This window comes from Paraphaeosphaeria sporulosa (genome assembly GCF_001642045.1).
Source record: "Paraphaeosphaeria sporulosa strain AP3s5-JAC2a unplaced genomic scaffold CC84scaffold_10, whole genome shotgun sequence".
In the NCBI taxonomy this organism is placed as follows: domain Eukaryota; kingdom Fungi; phylum Ascomycota; class Dothideomycetes; order Pleosporales; family Didymosphaeriaceae; genus Paraphaeosphaeria; species Paraphaeosphaeria sporulosa.
The window spans coordinates 1390139-1415037 of record NW_017253369.1 but is presented as its reverse complement, the minus strand read 5'-3'; the positions used below and the strand labels follow the sequence as shown (position 1 = coordinate 1415037).

General features: G+C 53.3%; 12 protein-coding genes across 12 annotated transcripts; 4 read left to right on the top strand and 8 right to left on the bottom strand.

Moving 5' to 3' along the window:
- Positions 1 to 179: 179 nt before the first annotated feature.
- On the bottom strand, positions 180 to 1145 carry CC84DRAFT_1229218 (uncharacterized protein). Its single transcript, XM_018183658.1, has one exon. The coding sequence runs from the start codon at positions 875 to 877 to the stop codon at positions 614 to 616; it is 264 nt and encodes an 87-aa protein (XP_018032227.1). The 5' UTR covers positions 878 to 1145; the 3' UTR covers positions 180 to 613.
- A 572-nt stretch (positions 1146 to 1717) lies between these two features.
- On the top strand, positions 1718 to 3058 carry CC84DRAFT_1167988 (NAD(P)-binding protein). Its single transcript, XM_018179299.1, has one exon. The coding sequence runs from the start codon at positions 1864 to 1866 to the stop codon at positions 2890 to 2892; it is 1029 nt and encodes a 342-aa protein (XP_018032226.1). The 5' UTR covers positions 1718 to 1863; the 3' UTR covers positions 2893 to 3058.
- Positions 3059 to 4055: 997 nt separating this feature from the next.
- On the bottom strand, positions 4056 to 6051 carry CC84DRAFT_1221320 (uncharacterized protein; the record flags this gene model as incomplete). The annotated part of the gene is made up of 7 exons (XM_018183262.1): positions 4056 to 4482; positions 4534 to 4702; positions 4752 to 4951; positions 5002 to 5122; positions 5180 to 5226; positions 5297 to 5316; positions 5368 to 6051. The coding sequence occupies 7 exons, from the start codon at positions 6049 to 6051 to the stop codon at positions 4056 to 4058; spliced, it is 1668 nt and encodes a 555-aa protein (XP_018032225.1).
- A 629-nt stretch (positions 6052 to 6680) lies between these two features.
- Positions 6681 to 7855, top strand: CC84DRAFT_1262851 (uncharacterized protein; the record flags this gene model as incomplete). Its single annotated transcript, XM_018185182.1, has 5 exons — positions 6681 to 6720; positions 6844 to 7217; positions 7267 to 7437; positions 7491 to 7521; positions 7569 to 7855. 5 exons carry the CDS (start codon positions 6681 to 6683, stop codon positions 7853 to 7855), a joined length of 903 nt encoding a protein of 300 aa, XP_018032224.1.
- Positions 7856 to 8127: 272 nt separating this feature from the next.
- On the bottom strand, positions 8128 to 9193 carry CC84DRAFT_1229213 (uncharacterized protein). The gene is made up of 2 exons (XM_018183657.1): positions 8264 to 9193; positions 8128 to 8215 (listed from the first exon to the last, which is right to left on the bottom strand). The coding sequence occupies exon 1, from the start codon at positions 8907 to 8909 to the stop codon at positions 8397 to 8399; it is 513 nt and encodes a 170-aa protein (XP_018032223.1). The 5' UTR covers positions 8910 to 9193; the 3' UTR covers positions 8128 to 8215; positions 8264 to 8396.
- Positions 9194 to 10517: 1324 nt separating this feature from the next.
- CC84DRAFT_1221317 (FAD/NAD(P)-binding domain-containing protein) lies at positions 10518 to 12434 on the bottom strand (the record flags this gene model as incomplete). The annotated part of the gene is made up of 2 exons (XM_018183261.1): positions 10518 to 12012; positions 12061 to 12434. The coding sequence occupies 2 exons, from the start codon at positions 12432 to 12434 to the stop codon at positions 10518 to 10520; spliced, it is 1869 nt and encodes a 622-aa protein (XP_018032222.1).
- Positions 12435 to 13371: 937 nt separating this feature from the next.
- Positions 13372 to 14463, bottom strand: CC84DRAFT_1167986 (uncharacterized protein). Its single transcript, XM_018179298.1, has one exon. It carries the CDS (start codon positions 14281 to 14283, stop codon positions 13555 to 13557), a length of 729 nt encoding a protein of 242 aa, XP_018032221.1. The 5' UTR covers positions 14284 to 14463; the 3' UTR covers positions 13372 to 13554.
- Positions 14379 to 15032, top strand: CC84DRAFT_1167985 (uncharacterized protein). The gene is made up of 2 exons (XM_018179297.1): positions 14379 to 14938; positions 14992 to 15032. The coding sequence occupies exon 1, from the start codon at positions 14388 to 14390 to the stop codon at positions 14928 to 14930; it is 543 nt and encodes a 180-aa protein (XP_018032220.1). The 5' UTR covers positions 14379 to 14387; the 3' UTR covers positions 14931 to 14938; positions 14992 to 15032.
- A 3778-nt stretch (positions 15033 to 18810) lies between these two features.
- CC84DRAFT_1221315 (uncharacterized protein) lies at positions 18811 to 21187 on the bottom strand (the record flags this gene model as incomplete). The annotated part of the gene is made up of 3 exons (XM_018183260.1): positions 18811 to 20658; positions 20710 to 20796; positions 20882 to 21187. The coding sequence occupies 3 exons, from the start codon at positions 21185 to 21187 to the stop codon at positions 18811 to 18813; spliced, it is 2241 nt and encodes a 746-aa protein (XP_018032219.1).
- On the top strand, positions 21004 to 21651 carry CC84DRAFT_242338 (uncharacterized protein). Its single transcript, XM_018185644.1, has one exon. The coding sequence runs from the start codon at positions 21203 to 21205 to the stop codon at positions 21572 to 21574; it is 372 nt and encodes a 123-aa protein (XP_018032218.1). The 5' UTR covers positions 21004 to 21202; the 3' UTR covers positions 21575 to 21651.
- Positions 21459 to 22388, bottom strand: CC84DRAFT_242327 (uncharacterized protein). The gene has a single exon (XM_018185643.1). The coding sequence runs from the start codon at positions 22267 to 22269 to the stop codon at positions 21730 to 21732; it is 540 nt and encodes a 179-aa protein (XP_018032217.1). The 5' UTR covers positions 22270 to 22388; the 3' UTR covers positions 21459 to 21729.
- A 1374-nt stretch (positions 22389 to 23762) lies between these two features.
- Positions 23763 to 24515, bottom strand: CC84DRAFT_1221313 (uncharacterized protein; the record flags this gene model as incomplete). The annotated part of the gene is made up of 1 exon (XM_018183259.1): positions 23763 to 24515. One exon carries the CDS (start codon positions 24513 to 24515, stop codon positions 23763 to 23765), a length of 753 nt encoding a protein of 250 aa, XP_018032216.1.
- Between the last annotated feature and the right edge of the window lie 384 nt (positions 24516 to 24899).

Sequence of the window (24899 nt, the reverse complement as noted above, 5' to 3'; positions counted from 1 at the left end):
TGGTGGGGGTTTACATGGGCCAGGGGTGCCGAGTGCTGGTGGTCCAACAATGCCGACATTGGGTGACTTCCGGCACCCTATTTAATTAGGTTATATAATAGTATAAGAGCTCCTAGTGTTACTAGCGTCTAGACCACTTTACCTTACAGGAAAAGATTAATCTCACAGGTTCTGAGGGTAGGAATGGTCGGTTCAACAGCCCTTAATTCAGAAGCTGGCTTTGGGATATCTACAAGTAATTGATTAGGATTAAAGGGATATAAACCGCTTACTTTCCATCCTATAAGGATGTTTCTCTTAGTAAAAGCCCTTTCCCTTGTAGGGCTATATAAATAGGTGAAATGTTACTTACCAATTATCCCTATTCCTCCTCGCTCTAGACGTTCAACCTGGTCATGATGGGCTGCTTTCAGTGGGGCAAATACAGCGATATCACAAGGCTGTAGCCTGTGGGATATATGAGAGGGAAGACGACATAAGACAATATTATTTTCAAAATAAAACTCTAGGATTTTGAGGGTTTCGTGTGTCCTGAAGCCGTCACATGTTAGGATTCGTGGTTTTCAGTTAGCCTATTCTTTGGTTTGGGGATTGAATACACGCTTAAGCCACTCTAAGCTAATTTTAGAGTTGGTATATCCAGATTCAGAGTATGCATAATCCATCTAGGAGTAGGATACGTAGTCCAGTTAGCTCGATGAGTTGAGGCTGGCCAGATATATATTGAGCCTAGATACCTACCGCTGGCGCTAATACATTCGATTGCCGTTACTATGATGCGCCCCATACGCGCGCCTCGATAGCTTTGCAGGTTATTCTTACTAGTAAAGACTTTAACATTGCTGAGCATACTTAACATCACCCCTGTCTCGTCCATGTTATAGACATTTTCTGGTAAGACAGTCTAATCTTGTAGCACTTTCTAATTACCTCAAACTAGTGCATGACCTTATCACAGATTTTGTAATAATCCCAGTCTATTGCTGTACTTTTCCTTGCTTTAAGTTCTACATGGCGTTTCTTGAAAGCCCGAGCCCAGTTCTTACCTGGCGGCTTGGCTGGTTTATTGGTGCGTCACTGGCGAGCGACGCTGAAGCCTGAGGAAGGTATATGCTTTATTTGCATAGGTTGTCCAAATTTAGCCATTTACAATAAAAAGTTTACGATGGCTTTTCTTCACATGGGGTGGGATACTATTAACTTTAGGCCTTCTCTTCTTTCAAGCGTTTGCCATGTGCGCGATTATAGAGGGTAGAGCGAGCGATATCATAATGTTCTACTAGGGCGCGTTAAATTTTAATAAATATAATTAAGAGTAACATATATAACGTATCTAATAAGCGTGATGGTTATACAAGCGAGATGGTTACCATAAACATAATTAAGCCATTGTTGTCCTTTCGTAGTGAATTAGGGCTGGTAGGCACACAGCACCACCATTAAGCTCTTTTCGTCCTGAATACCCATAGATAGGTCTGATTAAAATCTCTGAGCCTTGCCACTAGGTTGATGAGTCATTATTAGCCTTATGGGCAGGTCCTTTTGCGCGCCCTTCGACTTCAGGCACACGCTTTGCACATCTTAGCTTAGCCGCTGACACGCATCATGCACAAGGAAGGCAGCAATAGATTAGTCATAGCTTATTCATAACAATTACGTGACCACTAGGCTGCAGAATTTTCATAATATCGATCGATAGCGACAGAGAACGCATTATCATCACCTTTTCTGAGTCTTTTGCTTTAGCGTGTGCTATCAGCCGCAGTAAAGAGCACCACAACTATATAATAAAAACCCTTTAATACTTCTTTGTCTGTACGGCAGTCAACTGTTAACTATTCCTATCTTGAATATTCGTTCGCGATGATGAGTTTGGAGCCTAATCCCAAAACAACGCCTACATCACACTGTGTTTTTCTCACTGGTGTAACCGGATTCGTCGGCGGCACTATCCTCTCTTGTCTCTTAAAGGCACATCCTAGTGTTCGCGTCAAAGCTTTGATCCGTGAGGAAAGGGATGCTAAAGAACTCCAATCGGTCTATTCAAATCTCATCCCCATCATCGGCGAACTTTCCTCGCTTTCTCTCCTCATATCTACGGCAGCGGATTCCGACTTCGTCATCCACGCTGGAGGTGACAATGTCCCCGCCGTTTGCGCGATGATAGATGGGTTGGCATCCCGTAACACCACTGGATCGCCCATGCCACGGCTCATCAGCCTAACCGGCCCGCGTAGTCTTATCGACCTCTCGAATCCCATCACTGGGAATCTTAGGGCGAGCAGCCGTCCCTGGAGCGATATCACGGACGCACATACAATACTGAACGTTCCTAAGGATCGGATGCACGCTGGTGCTGATCAAGCCATCGTCGCTCACAGTACTGCTAAAGGGGTGGGCACAATGCTGGTCTCGCCTGGGCAATTGTTGGGCCGGGGCAAGGGTCATCTGAAGAAGGAGAGCAATGCGGCGTTTTATTATGCAACGGTTAAGAGCCGTGGACGGGCCTTTGTAATCGGCGAGGGTACCGCAACATGGTCTTGGTCTTCCATTGGTGATTTGGGAGATGCGGTCGTGTTCCTGATGGAACAGTCACTGAAGAGTGGGAGCGAGAGACGCGGACAGGTAGGAGTAAATCAAGACGGCTACTACTTTGTGCGTACCGGAGACGTGAGTATGATGGAAAGGGCCAAAGCTGTCAGTGAGCGATTAGGTCTTGGAGAAGTAGAAAGTGTGTCGGTTGATGCCGCAAGAGAAATCCATCCGTTTGGCCCCATCATGTGGGGTTGTGGTGAAAGAACGAGATCTGAAAAGCTGCTCGAGCTGGGTTGGAGGCCGAAAGAGACCGATTGGAAGGCTTTGATGGAAGAGGGAGAGGGAGAGAGGGCATAAGGGTAGTATAAGACAGGAATACTAGTAACTACCTCTAATTTACTACCTAATTAGGGAGTAAGGGGCTTGTGTTATATAGTATTTCTTGTCTCGGCAAGGTCCATATGGTAATAAACTAAAAGTGCGCGTAAAATCTAAAGGTTATTCTATACGCTATGTTAAGCCCTCGGCTTGACAGAGGTAGCGCTAACCGAGAGGGGCGTTAGTATCTGAGTAGCCAAAGGCGAGGGTTAGTTCTCCGGGATTGAGCAGGGTGTCAGGGCACACGAGTGCGATGGAGAGTATTGAGTAGACAATCTGTTCCGATCACAATATATATGATTCAGGTTGAACATGAGTGCCATAAGAGCCCTCGTCCGATCCTATATATATGGGAATGCTCGACTTACTCGAGTTTAGCATGTCGAGCGGCCACGTGCCTTAGCCTCCCAATGGCCTCGTTGTATTCCTGCCTTGGCTTCATTGGTCCTTCGTTCCCCAATAGCCTTGTTCGGCGATTCTGAGGCTGGGGCCGTAACACGCTACTACATAGTGATACTTTTGGTCGGGGTAGCCTTTACGGCTTGGAGATATATTCACTCCTTACAGAACTAGCATTCGAGCCCTCCGAACTTTGAAGAAATTCCTACAGCTACGATTAAGCAACGGAAATCCGCTAAAGAAGCGATCGATAGCGCCAACGAAACGATCAACAGCATAACTAATAGACGCGGGTATTATAGTTGCGAAAGCTTTCCCAGGGGAGAAATACCTACAGAATAATAATATAGAAGTTATATATCGATAGACTTGCGAGGGAGAGGCCTTAGAAGTCGAACCTGTAGACTCATCCGTTTACGGCGTGTGTCCGGCTACCCAGGGAAACACATTAAACGACTAGTCAAATTAGACAATTGCCATGTCAGCGCACATATTCGAGGTTTGCAAATGTGGCAAAGCAATCGTGGCTGGAAGTTCAAGTGGGTTTTAGGTGTGCCACTACATATCCGGACTTAAGTCATGGCAAGTCGGATTCATGCGACTAGGCCTCGCTCTCGTTACAGCCACGCGACAAAGGGATAATTCCACGGCCATCAAGGAGCAACCTCGGCAATGAGTGAATGTTAACTAATCTAAAGCGCGACTTCCTATGCTATGTACCGCACATAACGAGACCGATTCAGCTACACAATGCCAGAATATCCTGTAATTGTGCATCTCCAAAACATGCTCTGTATGCTTGATTCATCAGCAGCCGGTCCGCCAGACCAACGAGGAAAGGTGTTGGAGTGCTCGCAGCTGAAATTCTTCTCTGGCTTCTCTAAACATGACCTAGAGTTCTCCTTTGTATTCCAGGAATAGGCACAGTGGTCTTTGTTGTCGGGGTGACCGATAAGCTCTTCTCCATAGTCCATATCCACCTGCAACCATACTCCGCCCCAATACCGTTCCCCCGTTGGAAGACGATACGGTGTCGACTCGATTATACGCGGCATAAGTTTTATACTGTGTGGAAGACCATCCATGTATACTGGCTTGAGATCCTGAATGGGAAAGTCTGCTTGGCTATAAGTGGCTACGGGTAGCCCATTTGAATCGGTGACAGTGTACCTATTGCAACAATCAGAGCTGTCTCTCATGGGACTGTCTCTTAAAACTTACATTATTCCGGTGAAAAACATCAAACTGTTCACTTGTATGGCTATGTCCAGGGTATACTCTTCCTTCGGCGAGACATCACCGAGCTTTTCTTCGATGCCGTAACTCATGGTACCACAGCTGTTCTCCGTCGTCCCAGCCACAGCCATCTGATTCCTCATGTCGTCTCCACCTATTGTGAATTAGCGCATGAATCAAAGGGTCAGTAGGAGCATACGAACAGCTATGGAGGTCATTCATCATGGCTTTACATGGTGGGATTTGACAGTTCGGCGTATACTTCGAGGTCCATTGGAAATAGTACCGATAGTCAAGAAAGTAAGTATAGTGCGGCCAAATGTCGTAGATCTCATCTCTCTCTACCATCCATCTTAGAGTACCGTCAGAAAGGTCGTTTTCACTGCAGAATTTGTCCGCAAGCCTTGAGATCCTATCAGTACAAGCTGGATTTTTGTTCGAAAGACCGCTCACCTATCCCAGAGGCCCATTGTCTGAGTTACATTGCTGTTCGTGCGACACGATATGTTAGGTTTTTTACTGGCCGCTTGTCTGGCCAATTTCCATGCCGACATCTGCTCGGATGACATTTGCACTAACAGCAGGGTTCCAATCAGTGAATGGCCAATATCAGTACTGGAGTGTGACGTACTGGTATGCAATTCAGGTGGCAGAGGAGTATTCTTGACGCAAGGACAGCTGTGTTTGAGTCAGATACCGCATATGACGAAGGGCTAGATCGTTCCAAAGACATCAGAGCGCTACTCACAGCTTCCATAAATCTCCGAACTGTATTATGATTAGTGAGTATCCCAGCAGAAATAGACGGCCTAGACTTACTCCTACGCATGTCGTTCCTTCTGAAGTAGTTGCACCGCCACAATTGGCGCAGTATGGGATCGATAGAGGTAAGTGACAACGAGCACTGGTCTCTTCAGGCGGCGCTGAATCGGTTCGTTGAGCCAGGAGTGCTGGAATCACTCTCACGGGCATATTATCATCAGTATGCATGACCAGCGGCGGATAAAGCGTCCACCATACGACTCGCGACAAGCGATTCCTTCTTGCACCATCCGTGCCAGGAAGGTTCTGTAGCGGTTGACCGAGAAGATTCATCTGTCCAAGAGTCAAGTCTCCCCACTCGGGTGGCATTGGGAGTGCGATTTCGTCTCTCGCAATGTTCATCAAAGACTCGAGCTGGCCCTGTTCCATTTTTTTGTACATGGAGGTGGAAATGTCGAAGATGCAGTCTTGCACAAAGCGTTTCCGGCGTTTTGAATCCGGACAAACATATTGATCGATAAGTTGAGCAATGTCGTTGTTGTCTTTCTCGGATATGGTGATTATAACATCTCCACGCTCATGGCCATTGGAAGGGCCTGTTAAAGTGGTTACTGGTGGTGCATTTTGTCGGACCACGACTGACTTCAAGGTGCGGGTCGGAACGGTACTTGTGCGTGGTATGTTCATACCGCGCACCAATTGAGGCACGAGGACGAAAATAACGAGAGGAAGAAAATGCATTTTGAAACCAAATTTTGTATGGGATTGAAATGGTTAGGGCGCATATAGGTCGAGCTACTGTGCGGCGACCGCTTTATGAAGAGCGATGTAAGAGCTGAAAACGAGCGATCTGGCTCCTACGGTTCTAAATCAACGCAATTTATCAATCCATTTTCCTATCTCAGAGTGGACTTCGTCTATGGGGTGGCTCAGCTACACCGTCGCCCCCACGAGGGCGTTAAGTGTATTTCTTGGCAGTAGTCATCTTCCGGTGTAATCGCTTCTTTCGTTCGAGGAATTGAAACAGGCGTACTCTTACATCAAAATTGCGGAAAACAGCCCGAAATGTAATTTCCAAGAATCCGCATGTGACAAAAATATAAATTTAGACGAGGCAATGTCTCCAAAAAGTGTGAACGAGAAGCCCAGTACATCAGGATAAAAGTCTACATATCTCTCCAGATGTCCTCATTCAAGAGGGAGCCCATCCTTTTACGATCTGATCTCCAAGATGAAGTTCACTCTTTTTGTTTCAGCGCTCGCCGTTGGCAGATGTGGAGCGGAATCGTTGACCTATTGGGTCGATGAGAGCTGCCTCACGCTCGAAATAGCAAAACCTTTCACGGAAGCTTTCATGGACTCTTTACACAATGCCAAACGAGCACTTGCAAGACTGGACGGAGATGGACCGTACATGAACGCAGTCTTCGAAAAGCTCTTTCGTGTCCCCAAAACAGACGCAGCAGCCGTAAAGAGAGTTCGCGGCCAGTGAGAATGTCTCAACTATGCGAACAGTTACTGACAATCCCACAGACATGTTTGACAGCTTTGGAAATGGTATGAGCTACCTGCCTGAGCGAAATAAGGCGGATATACGGTTCTACTGCGATGACGACGATTACGGTGAAGGGAAGCGGTGGACCATCACGCCTGACGATCCAGACGACCCAGCCGATGTGAAAAATAGCCTCTTGCCGCGGACTGGACCGAAGACTGGCCCAGGGTCAGAAGGTCCATTTCAACAGTGGCAAGACACGAAGAACTGGATCAGGATGGGTCGTGGCCATATGGGCTGCAAACATCCTGAGCCCGAGGACAACCGTGTGATGGGAATAGTGCATTTTAGGAAATTCGAGGTTGAAAACATGACGCCTGCTGATATAAATCCAGACCGGTGTACCGTAACCGTAAGCCTCGAGTTCTCCCTTCATATGATTATATTTACTGACTGCTTAGCTTTGCGATTTCAAGCTTTCGAAGACGAAATATGGAGTGTCGGAAGGCGAGGCTCCGGAATCAGAGGTTGATGTTGCAGACCTGCAAAAGTACCTCGACAAAGATGAAATCAGTATACAGAACTCGCTGGAGGTTCATGATGCCCTATTGTCTGGCACGCTCTTGCATGAGGTAAATTTCGTCCGATGAAGCTAATTCGCCACCTTGCACTGACTCCCCACCAGTTGACCCACATAACCAAACCCGGAATGGACAGTAAGTAGCGTTCATCTACGTTGCAAGCGTCTGCTCACATTAGCTAGCCGATGACCATACATACAATTACAAGAAAATGATCCAACTGACATCCGCCCAAGCTCTTGATAACGCCGAGACATACGCCATTTACGCGTTCATTGCTCGGTTGGCTGATTTCAAGTTCAGAGTGGATAATCTTGACGAAGGTACAATTCGGTATGACAAAGACCTCGAAACAGTTGGAGGCGAAGATCTCATGCCTGATCCTGTTGACTTGCCACGCCCGCCCATTATAGAATCTGGGCTGAGACCCGGAGCAGAAGCTATGAGGGATGCTACTATAGCCGTTTGAATTGGACACATCCAGGGAGTTCTCTTGTGCAGACTGCATTTTCAGTTCTTTTGATAGAAATATTTGGGCTTCATAGCTCTAACATGGCCCAGCAGCTCTGCCCGGGTGTGCGATTATGAAGGTTCGTTAAGGGAGCTGGTTTGGCTTACGTTGAATGTTCGAGAGTTGTAGTGATTAGAGGCGAATGAAAGTCTATATTGATGTGTATTATACCAACTCTACAAAAAGGTCTACTCAGAGGCGGCAGGTGTTGAACCCACGTCCGACACTTTGCGTCTGCTTTGGCGGAAAGCGGTGAATGGGGCAAAGAAGAAGGCAGGGTGGAACAGGGTCAATACAAAGCATGCGATCGCAATCATCCTGCATCAACGCGGTTAGCAAAGCACTCTTGCAACGGCAGACGCTGACTTAAATTCCATTAAGCAGCAAGAACTCCTTCCTCATAAGAGCATTTTACCCCATGCTCCCACCATCTTAGGCAGTCAGTAGATGCATCGAATCAAGATGTTCAAGTATGCCAATACGGCTACTCCGCCGAACACTATAGCTTCCTGCTCACAGCGTTACTGGCCTTGCTGAGGTCGTATGCGCTCTTCTCGTTCGACGCGTAAAGGGTTGCTCGCGCTTTGCGGTACCTCCACAGGAATGTGAGGACGAGCAAGCCACAAACGCTCATGGCGGTAACCTGGAAAGCGATACCCGCGAGGATGAGGCTGTTACCGACGTTGACGACCTTGATGTTGTCCGAAATTCCTCCTCCAGCAGCCACGCCTCCGCCAATGGCCTGCATCACGATCGAGGCGAAATCGCATCCAACGAAGAGCCATGGGTAGAGGCGGGGCTTCAACAGGCTGAACTCGGGTCCACAGTACAACACGAAATGCTGCAGCGTCAGGTAGATGGCGGCATCGACAAAGCTGGCCCAAGAACAAGACAGCAGATCTGCATCTCGAAGGCTGCCTTGCTCCACAGGTTGTCGTTTATGAGCACGCGACCGAGGTATCCTAGCGCTCCCAACAAGGTGCCTCCACCCAACATAAGCGTGTATGTCCATGTTTTGCTCTATATACCGATACCTAGCGATCCTACGAAGCAAAGGGCGAACAATACCAGGAAGAAGGCATTCGGGCCGAGTTTAGGATAGTAACTATACGTCGTCGCTCAAAGGGGACAGGCTATGGAGACTTCGTGGCAGGTTCGGTAGCTGGGACGGTTTTGTTTACGAGCAGCGAGAGCAGTGGGGATAGACTCGAGGAGGAAGAAGATGAAGATGGGTGAGACGGTGGACGGCCTCTGGTTCCGCATGTTGATAGATGCGGGACGGAAGCGGGAGTGGCATATCGAAAGTCGAGAATTGAATCGGCGCGTCTCTCGTGTGCGCGCGTTGAAGAACGTATACAGGACACCTCGCGGGCGTCGCAGAGGCGTGCCATCTCCGTTATTACGACGGAGGTGTGTCAGACCCGTGGAGAGGAACAGTCGCTTACCGTGACGCGAGAGTGAAATGTCGCAGCGCGGCCCTTCGGCGACCGCACTTCATTTCCTGTTTCGGCCACCAGATCCATAATCCATCCACGCGATTGGCCCACCCCGCTTTCCCAGCCCACGTGGATCCCCCAAGTCGCGCCTCACACATCCACGTTCTACAAATACAGCTCATGTCGGCTGGCCAAGGTGCGTTGTCGGCCCAGGTGACTTGACTCCCGGACCCAGGATACGGTTTTGATAATTGGAAAGCGGAAGGCCTCCTGTGTCCCGAGTCTGGCCGTCGGCAAGCGTGCCGCTGCGAACTTCGGACGGCACATGTGGATCTAGCATACTTCGATTCGCGCTTGTCGCTTGGAAAGGAGAAGGGGAGTCTGGACCTCGGGAGACAAAAGTATTGTGGATGGGGCAACTTGCCCACTCAATAATTCTCTCGTCGCATCGTCTCCATCTCCCGCGCGGCACCTCGTTCAGCAAAATCGAAAGAGAGGACAATTGAGCCATTGAACTGCGGGATTCTGGGTTAAAGGAGACCTGCAGACAGAATACACGCCGACCTCTCAGCGAAAATTCGAGCTTCAACCCGGACTGCGCCTCTCGAATTTTACAATCAGCGAACCCTGATCATCTTCTCAATACTATACCCACCTTTCCGCTCCAAGGGACCATCTGGGACTCCAAATTCCACCTCTATCCATACAACTGCAGACTCTTAATTCCTGCTCAAAGCTCCAACTCCCGCGGTCTTTCCTGATCCCTCCCCCGATCGAACCAAATCTTTCCCGGCCGGCCAAACGATCAACCATGCTGGAAGTGTTCTACCTCTTCATCTTCATTGCGTTCGGTGAGCGCGTGATAAACTGCCTTGTGACGGCGCCGGTGCATCCGCGGTTTTTCTACGGGGGGAGAGAGTGAGGTTGGGCTGGGCGGCGGAGACGTGGGGGTTTTGTACGATATGCACGATCTGCTTAACGTGGGAACATACGTAACCGTGATGCTCGGAAACGATGAGGTTGGGACTGAACAATGAAATGTTTGCAAAGCAGTTATGCAAGCGCTCTGATACAGGTTAATAGCGTGCGAGAAGCACTGTGGATTGCGCACACAGACAACCAAACAGAACTCGCTCGGCTAACCATGGATCCTGCGTCTCAATTCCTCTCCACAGTTACTTCTTCTACGGCGCATCATCCCACTGCTTCACCTCGAGCCCAGCGAAGGTTCCATCCGCTCTCCAGTCCGCCAGTAATTGGAAGAATGCGTCCGCCCCAGCAGGGTATCCCGCCATACGTGCTCCGGCCTCGCTCACCGTTCCCTCATTGTTGTAGTACCCCGGCGTGCAATCTCCAAAGAAGCCCGCCATACCCGCGGCGCCTTGGACAATTGTCTGCACCCATCCGTCTTCCGCTTCTTGTGTCGGCTCCACGGTGCGAATTCCTTGGGCCTTGGCGGTGGATATAATGTGCGCGAAGTGCTGCGCTTGCTCGCCCGTCACGTGCATAAGATTGAAGGTTAGCGCGGCCTGGAAGTACTGGACGAAGAAGGCGTTGGGGAAGCCGCGGGTGGCATAGCCGTGCAGCGTCGACAGACCGTTTTTCCACTTCTCCGTGATAGTCGAGGAGCGGCCGTGCATGCTGATACCCGTCTTGTGGCTCCAGTCGTTGCTCGTCTCGAAGCCCGTGGAAAAGATGACTGCGTCGACGTCGTACGACTTCCCGCCCGCAACAATGGCGGTGGGGGTGAGTGCATCGACGCCCGCGCCACGCGTGTCGATGAGGTGAACGGAAGGCCGGTTAAAAGTCTGCAGGTACTCGTCGTGGAAGCAGGGCCGCTTGCAGAAGCGGTTGTAGTACGCCTTGAGGCTCTCCGCTGTCTTCTGGTCCTGGACAATAGCGGACGCGCGATTACGCACCTCCTCCATCTTCTCGAAGTCAATCATCTGGAAGCGCGTGCCCGCAGCCACGGGGTCGGACCAGTCGAGCGGGTCCTTCATAAGCAGGCGCCCTACGGACGTCCAGCTGTCGTTTACGAGATCGACATCGCGCTCGGCCCCGTTGATGAGGCGGTTGAAGTTCTGCATGCGGGCTTTCTGCCAGCCGGGCTGCAGGCCCTGGAACCACGCTGCGTCGGTGTCTTGATTGTTGCGCACATCGATGGACGATGGCGTGCGCTGGAAGACGTACAGCTCCTTTGCGAACTCGCCCACGCGCGGGACAATCTGCACGGATGTCGCGCCTGTGCCGATAATGGCGACGCGCTTATCTTTGAGGTTTTCAAGACCACCCCGGACGTCACCGCCGGTGTAGGCAAAGTCCCAACGCGACGTGTGGAAGGTGTGGCCTTGGAACGAGTCGAGGCCCTTGATGCCCGGAAGCTTAGGCTTGTGGAGGGGCCCCGCGGCGGGGATGACGAAGCGGCTGGTGATCTTGTCGCCGCGGGATGTCGTGGTGAGCCAGGTGCTCGCATCCTCGTTCCAGCGCATCTCCTTGACCTCTGTCTCGAAGAGCGCCCGCTCATAGAGACCGAAGTGCTTGCCGATGCGTTGGGCGTGTTCTAGTAGCTCATCCTGGTGGGCATACTTCTCCGATGGCATGTAGCCGGTTTCTTCGAGCAGGGGCATGTAAATGTACGACTCAATGTCGCACTGGGCGCCGGGGTAGCGGTTCCAGTACCTATCCCATCGTGAGCGCGAGAAGCTCAGATATCAAAGTATAACTCACCAAGTGCCGCCAAAGTCGCCCGCCTTGTCAATCATTCGGAAGTCAGTCACACCGACCTTCTGCAGCTCAGTGGCGATGAGTTGAGCACCATATCCCGCTCCCACAATCACCACCTCCGTCTCTTCCACGAGCGGCTCCCTCTGCGTATCATTGCCCGTCCACGGGTCCTTCAAGTACTTGGACGAGTCTCCGTCGAGGAATGTGTACTGCGTAGTCCCACCACCCCGTGCAATACGGATATCCCTCTCCTGGAGATACTTCGCCTTGAGCACGACGGGGTCAAACTCCACCTTGGGCGCCTGCTCGACCACGGCGGCAGCCTCCAGGGCGGCCGGCACCGGGGTCTCGGCAGTGTTGATTGCAGCAGCCGGCATCTTGTGTCCGCAAAGTGTTGAGCTGGGTATGGTACTTGGTACCGTGACGGCGGGCTGGCAGCCCAGCGCTCTAGATATGATGGCACATTGTGCTGTAAACCGAACACCGAGCCCCCGCTCGAACGATGCTCGACCGTCTGGAGGGTGTCGCCATGGCTGGCTTCTAGTACACTGGCGGGAGACCCAATCACGAACTTACTGATGCTAACGAGGCAGACCCAAGAGAGCTAGTGCGCGGTGTTGGTTGTGTCTTACGGAACCCGCGCGTGAGAGTCAGTACCGGCGTCCATTCTGACTGCTGGATGTGACTCTGACAATCGACGGCGAGCGACATTTCCTGAGTCTACAGTCCGTCAGTCGAGGGAGGGTTGGTAGGTGCTCACAGCAACTCGAAGATGTGTGTTGATCGCACAGCCGTGGAGCGAGGCCCGGCGGGGTGCTTTAGGGAGGCGAGCCCGCGCCACTACGGTACCGAGCGCGACATCCAACACCAGTCCCTGCCGTCCCGAAAACTCTCCTTCAACATCATCGCACAAGCGCAACAGCGACAGCGACAGCTCAGTATATGCTCCTCGTGGATCGCCCGGTCTGACAGCTGACATCTGCGGGGCGTGTCGCTTGGCACGGCCTCCTCGGGCGCTGACCTCACTTCCGACAGCGTCACGCAGGACATCTCACGACGTCTGAAGCACAGCGCCGACGCCTCTTTGTGCAGCGCTTTTGTTGCGATCAGCGCCGGACATTTCGCAACCAGCAGTGCGACAGCGCGTCACCGAGGACCTGACGCCCAGCGCTGTGATTAGCTGAGGCCGCGAAATTAGCGACGGCCTGGCGCTTGTTTGCTTGCTGTGCTTAATCGCCGAGTCGATCGCTGCGTTAGCCGGGAAACAAAACAATAGACTGCATGCACGGTCAGGTAAACACAAAGAGCACACGTTTCAGCCATGAGATAAACGCATCAATTGCAGCGACTAGCCGTCTAAAATCAAGAATCGTACAATCAACGTACTGACAAGAACAAGAATTGGCGCATCGACGCCCGCCCACACCCAGCTTTTGACTTCCAGCGGTAACCCGACCGATCTTTCTGCTGTACCTAGAGAGAATCGAGACGACGCGCTTAGGCGTAGTCGCAGCCCCAGATGCCCTTGGCGTTGGCGCATCCGATCTTCTTGTAGTCGCCAGTGATGATGTCGGCGTGGCCGGTCTGACCGCCGTAGGCCCAGCCCTGCGACATGGTGTCGCAGATGCCGTTGAGGCCGGGAAGGTCGGGCCTCTCGCAGAGCCAGGCACCAACGAAGACGTGCTCGAACTCGTCGGGCTGTCCGGGGGCGAGGGTCTGACCGAAAGTTCCGGGGTTGAGCTCGTGGACCATCTCACCGTTGCCATCGTTGCAGGTCTTCAAGGCGTTGTTCTGGAGAGTCTCGTCCTGCTCGTAGGCGGGGAGACCCAACTTGGCGCGCCACTGGTTGGCAATGTCGATGTAACCACCGCCGGAAGACGGGGGGTTGCTGGGCTCCGGAGTAGGAGAAGGAGAGGGAGCAGGAGTGTAGGGCTCGGGAGATGGGGTAGGAGATGGTTGCTCGGGAACCTGGTAGGACTGGGGAGGAGACTCGACCACGACGGTGGTGGGCTCAGCGGGAGCGGGTACGTATCCCTGCGAGGGCTCCGGGGCGGGCGTGGGGGCAGCTGCGTCGATGGGCTGACCGTCAGGGCCAACGATGACGGTGACAACAGCCGTCTCCCAGACGATGTGTGGGTTGCCTCCGTGGCCACCGAAGTGAGGCTTGGGGGCAGCCATGGCAGAGCCCGCGAGGGCAAGCATACCGAGAGTAGCGTAGGCGTGCATTTTGAAGTTGTTTTTTTGGTGTTAAGTTGAGTGGATTCGACGAGGGTTTTTGATGTGAGTGGCTAAATTTGGTGATCTGGTTTGCTTTGTTGTGTTGGTAATGAATGTGGTGTCCTCAAAGGAACGTGGTAAAGAACGTGAATAGAACAAAGAGTGACTGGTCTCGTCGAAGTCTCAGACTTGTCGGCGGCAGGAGAGGAGCGCGCGACTGCTGGCTATATACGCCTGCCCTGCTGGGAGATTGGCCGGCGCCATCGCATGCTCCGCAAATCTGTGCCTTCTGGGCACAGCGTATGCACGATCCCATCAAAGTCCGTGTGCCCCCTGAAGGCCCTATTTTTCAGCGAATCCGGTGCCTGGGTAGCCGGACTGTCGTACTCCACTCCTCCAATTTAGCTCGCAGTCCACATGTGCGGTGTTTCTGGGCGCCATGGTGCGATCAGCGTATTCTCGGCCGTCCGCTGGGTACCTGCAGGTCCCGCGTCGTAGCGATTGGACGTGCATGCTCAGGGATTCTCGAGGCCTGCCAACGCTCAGCGTCATACGGCGGTAAGCAAGCGGAGCAGGCCTTAACTAAACTGTATCAAACTATGTACGCTGGCTGCTTCTCCACACATTTAGACGCAGCATGCGGCAGGGGTCGCTAAATTGAGGCCTGGAAGGCAGTCAGGGGCATCCCGCTGCACTTGGACCTGAGTAAGCACGCACCTGGCCAGGTCCGCCAAATAGAGTGTAGATCGTCGGACTAGCGCCTGATTTTATACTACGTTTCATAGACGTGTATAAGAGAAATAGTTAATTGGCCGATAAACCATCGGTCTGGGTGTTCGGACACCACGTTTCAGATGTGCGCTGTGGCGTGCGCTAGCGAGAGGGATGATTGATTAGAGTCAGGTACTAGCGCCTTTTGCACATCGCAAATTCAGCCGGCAAACTCCACGCTCGACCGGCCTAGGAGCATGAACCTGAGGTGAAATCATTTCAGGGCAGGGAACGACTGCTTCGCGACTTTTTGCGGCTCCACTGCATAACGGTGGTCCAGACCCTTCTCATTGGAGCGTGCTCATCTCGATCTTCTTGCCTCACAAAGAGAGGTCGGGAGATGAGCTGAAAGCATCTCGGTGCGGAGGACGGCACGATAATGGGAAGGTATCCGAATGCTGCCGAGGGGACAAGACCGCCCAAGTTGACTGGGCGAAGCTCCCTCAACGCTCGCAACGGGCACTGCAGTTATGCAGCAATGGTTGATGTGTCGTCCTGGTCTGCGAGACTGAGCGCCACGTATGCATCGCGTCTGTCTTCGTTGTCGTTCAGTCGATGTCGATCACCTTCGCGCTGTCGAGATATCTCCACACACGTCATCTTAGCGAAATTCAATGTCTCGTAATATGGATGGTGCAATTAATTGCGACAGGGAAGCACAGCTGGTTAACTTGCGTCCCGTGATCCCCACCACGCCTGAGCACATCCCAGCAAAGTTCTTCTTACAGCCCACTGTTTAGGCATGCAAAAGTTGTGACGCTTTCCGCTGCGCTTCGTTGTTGTGGAGAAACATGTAATCGGCGGCGCGGACTTCATGTTCGTCATAGTAAGCACAGTGTACATTGACCCTGACGGGCGTACGCCTTCCTGCTTCCGTGCGAGATCTCGGGATTCTCGCCAGGATGGCAGCGGAGTCGCTCCGGCCATGTGCAATATTTCCGGTGATGAGTTTCACAACACATCGTGAGGTTGGTGCAGTGTAGGTGAGACTGTGGAGGCTTGCTGCTCACTGTACTGTTCGGAGCTGGAAGCGCACTCGCTTGCGGACCTGCTGCCAGGGTGTCCGTCGGCCACACAGCCTACGTTCTTGAATGCGGACATCGCGCACCCTTGGAAAGGCGGTGTTTTCCTGTGGCTTCGCCGTGAGACCTCATTCACGATCACACATGCAGTGTAGTTTGCGCGAGGCACCAGGCATCGTCTCCGTCAGCAGTGTAGGCCGCTGTTTAGGCATATTGTCTATGCCAATCTCCTGCTCAGTAGCACCTGTCGACATTCCGTCTACTCCACAAGTTGATCGTCGTGCTGTCTTGCTCTTTCCCTCATTCGACAGCGCCCCATAGCTCGTAACGAACGGGTGGATCCCGCGGTCGATCAAGCTCCTTGATTGACAGCTTTCACTGACCCACCTCCGAGGATAGATGTTAGGTAAAACACTGGCATCAGAATTGCTTTGCGCCGGTGCATGTCCCGCAGGCTGCGCTACTGTGGATAGCGCCGGGACACAGTATCGATAGCAACGCTGCGGGGCGGCAGAGCTTTCTTTGCAGATCTGGAGAAGAGTCTCAAACTATCCGACAGTGATAGGAGCTTTGGTGGCTCCACCGGGCGTCGTTGGTGTTGTGGACAGGTGTGCAGCGGTTGAAACCGGCGGTCGGCGTTGGTGTGCGCTACCAGTAACTCTACAGCCGCTGTCCGCCCGAAGCCGGGAACTGAAGCGCGGCGCTTCGCAGACTTCTGGCGCTTGAAATCAACCCGCGTGTTTCGGAGAGCGTGGAAGAAAGGTATGTGCTGGATGTGAAGAGCAGAGGAACGAAGCGCGCGGGCGATGTAACAATGGCATCGTTCTCTCCTTCGATCCAGTTGACGCTAAGCCAAATTCAAGCACAGCTCTTTTTTACCCACCCTGCTCGTTGACTGTTCAGAATGGCCTTTTCTTCTCCAGCAATTCATATTTCCAGTTGTTTCATGTCTAGGGGTAGACAAAGGCACAAAGCCCCTCGTAGCTCCTCGCTATACTTGCTGCAGTATGTGCGCATGTACTCTACAACATCGCAGCCGCAAAAAGATATAGAGTATCGCAACAAGCCCTCCATATACGTTTCGGGTTTACGCATTAGAACGGCTTCTTGTCGGCACTCATACGACAGTACCTGCCTTTCTAGGCCAGTGCCAAAGTAATGTAAATTTCTCCACTTGTCTTATCCATCGAGAGACCAATTGTGGGTTCCGCCTTTTAAAAAACATAGCCGCCCGTTCAACTATGTCCTCCGTCTTCGTTACCGGTATAGATTTTGCCTAGATGCAAATGCGGAGCGGCACAATCTACACATCGGCTTAGTTTCCCCAGAACGTCGGACGATGCCCGCCAGCTTTACCTACGCGCTGTTCCCACAGTCTTCCCGAAAATGTTTCACACCTGCGAAACATTCGGTCGATCGTGAAGATCACCACTGGACGGTCCGTCTCAGATGTTAGCCGCCCGAGTATGGCCTCACAGCACTCACGTAGGAATCCCACGGGATTTCCAGATTGCTTTAGGGGAAGCACGCTGGCGGCCAGGAACTTCTAGCAGAAGCGCTGGCCCCGTGTATCCTCCCCTTAGGCATGAGCGGAGCTGAACCCACGGTGCGCCGCGTAACACCGGAACCGCCATATGCTTCAGTGTTCCGCACTCAATACATGCTTCTGCATCATGCAGGCCAACACCCGACATGCCGCATTCTCGTGGGGTAGCCACTCTTCTCACTGGGCCATGCATCGATCTTCATACACCCGGCCGTCAGAGCATCTCATCTTTGCGAGTTTACATACTTCGTTGTCAATGCTCGATGCTCGACGTTCGACGCATCCATTTGGCATGCCGACGCGAACATATGATTTGCGCGTATCTCTACTCAAGCAATGAAAAAGCCATCCAAATGAAACTGCTCACAGCGACCCAAGACACGGCCCCTCTCAGGATATCCAAAGTCCACCTCCACATCTGTCTACACGTTTTCTATACTCGTAACAAGTGTGACTGCACTCCGCTCTCGTTCTTCCTCTATAAGGTGATTTTCACGTCCCCGCCGTTCTATCAACGAAGCAAAGACCTACCGCCGGGCTCGCAGAGACTAATGTACATGTTCTTACAGCATACCCTCCTCATATAGTTAGACCGTACGACTTGTGAGAAAAATTCACCTCACCCACATGTAGTCTAAAGGCTTCAATATCGCGCTCGACACTGCTAGCTTATGGTACGCTGAGTATAATCTGCGTTTTCAGGACGGCACGGTCTGTTCATCTGCGCACTGCAGCTACTTGTGTTGGACTTTGGAGGTGTCGTAGAGGGAGGTGATCAACGCTGAGCGCTTATGCGAATGCAGTACTAGGCTGTGGGTGGCTTGTTTCTCAGTGATAGCGAGGTTGTAAGGCCGGGAGAGTGATAGTGTTTGATAAATGATGGATAGGATGTAAGGATGCGTGTCGGCAAACGTGAGCTTCTCTCACCATTCTCTTAAGCTTAGCGATAGTCTGTGCATTCGTTTTGGTAGTCGTGCGATCAGTCAAGCACTGCATCCCTGTGAAACGTCGATATAACGTATTGTTGAAGGACACAGTCGACATCACGTTCGTACGAAAAAATATATCACTGAAAGAAACGCTTTTCGATGTTACAAGAACAGAAAAGGACAAGACAAAAATGCCGGAAGGCCTCAACCCCCCAATCCCCCTCCATCCCCCCTCACCCCTCATCCTCCCCTAGGACACACCCCAACCTCACTTGCGCACGAGGTTAGGCATATGCCGGGCGAGTGACCGCCCAGCAAAGCCGCCCCGGCGCAAGTGAGGCGGGGTGTTCCTATCCCACCCAGCGCCCGCCACCTCCCCATCCCCACCTACAATCTCCACCTCCAGCACCTCCTCCTCTCCCTTTTCCGTCGTCCCAGAACCGTCGCTCTCCCCGGACGTCGAGCCTGATGCGCCGGGCGTCCCCGAGCGCACTGAGAGCTTGGCCTCGACGTCCCATATGAGGTCGTGGAGCAGCGACCAGCTGCTCATGCGCTCGTAGAGCGCGGCGTCGAGCTCCATGAGAGCGGCGTCAGTGCCCGCCTGCGCGAGGCGGGCAGAGCGCTCTGCCTCCGCGCAGTTGCCGCACCCGGCGGTCGTCTTCTCTTCGGCGGCGGCGAGGGCGAGGGCGAGGGCGAGGGCGAGGGTGGCGCGCGTGTCTCGCAGAGAACCCTGCGTGGATTCGAGGGCCAGCCGGGCGGCAGCAAGCTCGCGCTTGCGCTCAGCACCGGCTGCCTTCTCCTCCTGCAGCGCCTCCTTGAGCGCCGCGACCGCGGAGTCCTTGGCGGCCAGGTCCTTCTCGATGCCGTCCAGGACGGCGCGCACAGCGTCGACCTTGGTCTGATTGGCCAGAGCAGACCCCGTCGGCCGGAAGATCGTCGTCCAGATACCGGCCGTGTTGTCCTTGTTGGCCTCGGTCTTGGCCTCATTGGCCCGATCGATCTCCTTGTCGCCGACACGCACGACGGCGTGGGCGTTGCTCCAGGCTGCCAACTTCTCGGCTGCGGTCTTGGTCGAGGGCGGCCCAGGCACAGCGGCGGAGGCGGAGGCGGAGGCGGCAGGCTCCGGCGCCTTGAAGGCCGCGAGCTCGACCTTCACGATCTCCAGGCTGGAGCGAAGGTCGGTGATGGTAGCCTGAGCCCGGGTGCACTCGGCAGCGAGAGAGGTGTTGGACTGCTTCTCCATCTCGAGGTCCTGGGCTGTGACGGTGGCTTCACCTTTGGCGGCAGCGAGCTCATGCTGGGTCGTTCGGAGCGCCTCGGTGGTGCGAGCGACAGTGCTGCTAAGAGAGTTGATGTTGGCCTCGAGGCTGACGATGTTGTGCTGCGATACATCGTAGGCCGACTGGTACTGGGCGAGCTCGTGCTTGGCGGCGACAGCATCCATGTGCTTCGCGAGGGCGTCTGCTTGGTGCATCTGCGACTCATGCTTGACAGCTTCGAGCTCCTTCTTGGCGGCGGTGATACGGTTGGACAAGTGCTTCTGTGGGCGAATCATCTTCTTGCACTCGCCGAGCTCAGCCTTGACGGCGACGAGTTCGGATGCGGTATCCTGGGCTTCCTTCGTGCAGACTTCGAGATGACGACAGGTGACTGTGAGCTTCTCCGAGATGTCTTTCTTCTCGTCGGTGAGCTGAGTGAGCGTGTGCTTGAGTTTATAGAGTTCGTTCTTGGTTTCCTCATGGATGTCCTCGATGACGGTGAGCTTGGTGGCGGTGTACTGGTGTGCTGCAGCTTCGGAGTGCAGGGCCTGGATGTCCTTCTTGAGCGTAGCGATCTCGCCATTCTTCTTGGATACGGTGCCGAAGTGCTTGATGGCCATCTCACTCTTGCTCTTCTTGAGAGCACCGAGCTCCTCCTTGGCAGCGGCGAGCTGACCTTTGACGGCAGCAAGCTCGGTGGCAGAAGTGAACGCTGCAGCGGTGATGTGATCGAGAGACGACTTGTGCGCTTCAGCTTCCTCCTGAGCCTCGGAGACCTTGCGCTTGAGGACAGCGAGAACAGGGGCGGGGGCTCTGATGACGCGCTCACGAGGTGCGGTCTTCGAGGCGGCAGCAAGCTGGCATTTATCAGTACATGTGAAGACATACAGAAGCGGGGTGGGACTCACGTCGGCTTCAAGCTGCTTGATCTTCTTGTCGCGGGTGTCGAGCTCAAGCTTTGCGGTAGCGCGATTCTCACGGACGAACATGCTGTGCTGCGACATGTAAGTACACAAACAACAACCGGTGAGCTGTATTGCATATTCTTTACCAACACAAGCGAAATAAGAGGCAACTTACCGTCCTCTCATTAAACTCGATTTTGTCCTGACGAAAGTCGGCGAGAGCCTCGGCCTTCATCCTGTTGTGCTTCTCGATGTCGACCTGCTCGCGAAGACCAGCGGCCTTCGCTCCAATCTTCTTGCAGCAGCGCGGCGTCTCCAAGGCGGGCTCGATGTACATCAGAGCGGAGTCGCAATAAGATAGGCTGCCGCCCTCGCGAAGGAGATTGGCCTCGATGCGGTTGACTGCATCAGACTTGCCGGATATGAAGGTCACGACGTAGGCATGGGCCTTGAAAGACACGGCGTCGGTCATGGTAGACATTGTGGTGAGTGGTGAATGAATGATGAAGAGCTGGAGAAGATGTGGACGGTGTGGAAAGTATGTAAAAGGTATCGTAAGACGAGATTGCTGTCGCGAGACAAAGCTGAGCGTCGCGAGACGGAAGTTGGTGCTGTTAAGCTGAAAGAGGTGCGGTTAAGCAGAAGATGGTTTCTTGACACAAAGAGAGCTGTCAAGCAGAGGCTGAAGTCCGTAGACAGAGGCGTTGCGGTTGCAGACGATTTGCGGTCGCAAGAGTGTGTTGGCACAGAGACTCGAGAACGTCGGCGGCGCGATTATGTTGTCGACGCAGCAAACGCAGGTCTTGGCGTTTGCTCCGGGCAATTGCGCGAGTTCAAGGCGAGTTGCCGGAGTGACAGTGAATGGTGAATAGGGAGGCGCATGTTGCTGCTCCAGTCGACGGTCGGGCGGCGCGGCAGCCTGCTAAATCACTCGTACCAGAAGCCCGACACTTGGACATTTCGCGCTATTGAAGGCCGTCCCAACTCCAATGGAATACCTTAAAACAGATGCAGGACCTCCACTCAAGGGAAGGTCCGACTCCACGTGAAGTTGACCTTCTCCGGCTCTGTGCGTCCCTTCTTACTATGCCATGTGACAGCGTGAGACAGTGCCTCTTCCATGAAGGCATCGATACTGAACGTCTCCGCACATCCAACCTCCTGCAATTCGTAGATAACTCTTTTGATCCATTCTACGGCATCTCCCACCGGGCTCCCAGCCTCACACGGCATCTGAACCTGCGTGAGAATTTTCGCCACATCAGCTTCTGTGGTGCCCTCCACCATCTTACCAATCATGATGCGGCCGAGCATATGTGACGGCAGAGACTTGTGCTCGTCGATATGCAGGCGCCAGCCAAAGGGACTGGAAATGCTGGAGTACGCGACCGCATCTTCCAAATCAAACGAAGTGCCATTTCCATTACTGCCCTTGGGCTCTAGCCATAGTCCCCAGTGGTACTTCTGGGCCGTGGGGCGAGGTTTAGAGGCCGAAATGGTAGATGAATCTGACGCAGTGGGTCGAGTGTACGCGGCGACGAAGACCCGAATTTTGTTGCTCATGATTGATGAAGGCAGAAGGAATAAGGTCAGGTTGAGATGCAAGAACGTCGATCAAAGACCGGGTATCGGGGATGGCCGGTTTATATGAAAGAGATGTACAGAGGGACATGTAGAAAGACGAACGTAGCAAGACGGCACTTATCCGAGCGCTAGAAATGCAGCTGTGCAAGCGCTACCTGACTCACGCCGGCACTTGGGTTCTGCATTGATGATTAGCCACCATCACCCACGAATGGCACCCATTGGCCTGCTTCGCCGCTAACACCATCGCAGCCTCTCGCCTCATCGCATCGAGGGCCAGAGCCGCCACCCAACCACCAATCTGCGCCGGTTCGCGTATGACGGCCACTAATGCTCCGAAGTTTTCTAGAAGCCTTCCGCACTTACGGAACAGAGGTAGCGAGCATCAGATCAAGACGCCTCGGGTGAGATGTGTTGGGAGTGCGCAAGGCAGGGATGAAGATCGCAGAGGCCAGTATCCGAAGTCCCGGCTCGCTGCTTGCAGTTGCTGCCGCCGGTTATTGGCCTGTCAAGAGTTGGCGCGGCTGTATGGCTTGAATGGAAGTGCTTACAGCCTCTCGGAAGGCCGTATTTGCAGCTCGTGTAAAGTGCGGTGTGTCGGCTGAGGATGGTTGGGATCACCTGAGAGCTTTCAACCGACACGCGGTCGTCTTCCGCACCGCTTCCTCGGCGTTTCTTTGGGAGACCAGTGTTCCGAACTATGAAAGATGCGCCAGATGTCGGATTTGTGGGTGGACTTGCCTGTACGACTTGTAGTTCTCCACATGAGCGCTGACGGCATGCATGAGGGCCGCTGGGGTGCGACGCATAATACGCGGAGCATTTTCGAAGGCATGTTGAGGAGGAGCGGTAGGTCAATGACAAGTATTTGTAGTGAAAAAGCCGCTCACTTCTCCAAACTCAGGCAGAAGCTGAATGAGAGCAGGAAGACCATTGGAGGGTGGCATGTCTGACCTGGAATACAGATGCAATGCGTATTCCTTGCGTTGAGGTAAAGATGAGAAGGAAGAGAAGCGGAAGCTACAGAAGTCAGGATAATAAGGTGTGCAATTTTTGGGTCGGAAGGCACGAACTACTCCTACATGGAAGTGGTTCTTATCCAGCATAGTAGGTATACAGATGGTATCACGATTATATACAGTTGAGTATTAGGAAGCAAATGATACTTTGTAGACATCCCCCACAAGTCAAGAAGAGACCGGACAAGCGTGGCCTAGCTACCAAATGTACAGGATACACCAACGCGCCCCATCCATGGGCATGTTTGGAACATGAAACCAAAATCCGTAATATCGCTACCTCATGCCATTGCGATCCGGATGCGAGAAAAGCCGCGAACACGCAAATATCCACGTGGACAGGATTGAAACGAAAATTTGAAAAGCAAATTTCCATTACACATCCCTCACAGACCATCAGCTATATTTTGTCGAGAATCGTCGCCAGTTGGAGGCTCGAAGCTCAAGAAAAGCTTACCATAGCCAACCGCGCTTCTTGGGGGCCTCAGGTACGAGGGGGTCGGGGACGGAGTCGACAGGGACAGCAGCGTCGTACTCCTCGTCATCCTCGTCGATCTTTGGCGTGTCGTCCACAAGCTTAGTGACAAAGCCCTCCACCTTCACCAAGAACTTGTCATGCTCGGCAGCCTGCTTCGCCCAGTCCTCACCAAACGCCCTTTTCACCTCCTCATCATACCACGTCTCCAGCACCTGCACCATCAAGCCGCGCACCTTCGCACCGCCCTCATGCCGACGCGTATCAACCATGTTCCCGAACATGATCTTGCCCGGCTTGCGGCCCGGATTCATGGGTGTCCAACCCCGAAGCGCCGTACTGAACGCCCACTGTGGCTCCTGCACCGGTGGCTTTGACGATCCAGTGAGCCAGTTCTTGACTACGCGCAGCATGGGCTTGTGGGCGCGCGGGTCGTCGAGGGCGGTCGCTCCGTTCTTCATCTCCGGTATGGCGAAGCGGCGGGAGGTGGCGTAAGGGTCGACCTCCGAGTAGTATTGCTGTGCCTCGTCGTCCGGAACGTCGAGGTTCACGATGTCGCCGGTGTCTTCTTCAATGATCCTGCCGTCAGAGTCGACGCGGAGGATGCCTTTGGTTTTATCCAGACGGGAGGCCATGTTCCAGATACCGCAGTCTGTGGCGGACGAATTGGTCGTGGTGTCCTCCTGTATAGCTCCAGCGTTCTGCGGAGCCGGACTGGTGGGGAGAGACATTGTCGGAGCCGGGCTAGTAGGGAGAGACATCATGCCTTTTTCGTCCGTACTTATCGTATTCGAGATGTTTGAGTGTGGCGTATTGAATGGGTGCTACTAGAGTTCGTGGTGGTTTTGAGTCGTCGGGAAGCAATGTCGATAACTTAGCCTTCGGTCTTAGGTTGAAGGGGCTGTCTGATACAAAGTGGGTGAGGGTTCTATTGAGCGGAGTCCTGGGTTTCTTATGGGCAGTGCCGCGGCAGGATTGACGTGCGCTACAGGTACCACGGACTCAAGGGTCCGTGATAGAGAAGTGAAAGTTTGACTTCCATCGCAAGATTGGGCCCTTGCACAGTTTGCACTGCTTCCGCCATCCACCACCGCGCCGTGAAAGTCGCTGGGAGG

Coding starts and splice junctions, on each gene's coding strand:
- CC84DRAFT_1229213 (XM_018183657.1), bottom strand. CDS start 8,909: ATGGACATACACGCTTATGTTGGGTGGAGGCACCTTGTTGGGAGCGCT.
- CC84DRAFT_1167988 (XM_018179299.1), top strand. CDS start 1,864: ATGATGAGTTTGGAGCCTAATCCCAAAACAACGCCTACATCACACTGT.
- CC84DRAFT_1229218 (XM_018183658.1), bottom strand. CDS start 877: ATGGACGAGACAGGGGTGATGTTAAGTATGCTCAGCAATGTTAAAGTC.
- CC84DRAFT_1167985 (XM_018179297.1), top strand. CDS start 14,388: ATGTGGTGTCCTCAAAGGAACGTGGTAAAGAACGTGAATAGAACAAAG.
- CC84DRAFT_242327 (XM_018185643.1), bottom strand. CDS start 22,269: ATGAGCAACAAAATTCGGGTCTTCGTCGCCGCGTACACTCGACCCACT.
- CC84DRAFT_242338 (XM_018185644.1), top strand. CDS start 21,203: ATGAATGATGAAGAGCTGGAGAAGATGTGGACGGTGTGGAAAGTATGT.
- CC84DRAFT_1167986 (XM_018179298.1), bottom strand. CDS start 14,283: ATGCACGCCTACGCTACTCTCGGTATGCTTGCCCTCGCGGGCTCTGCC.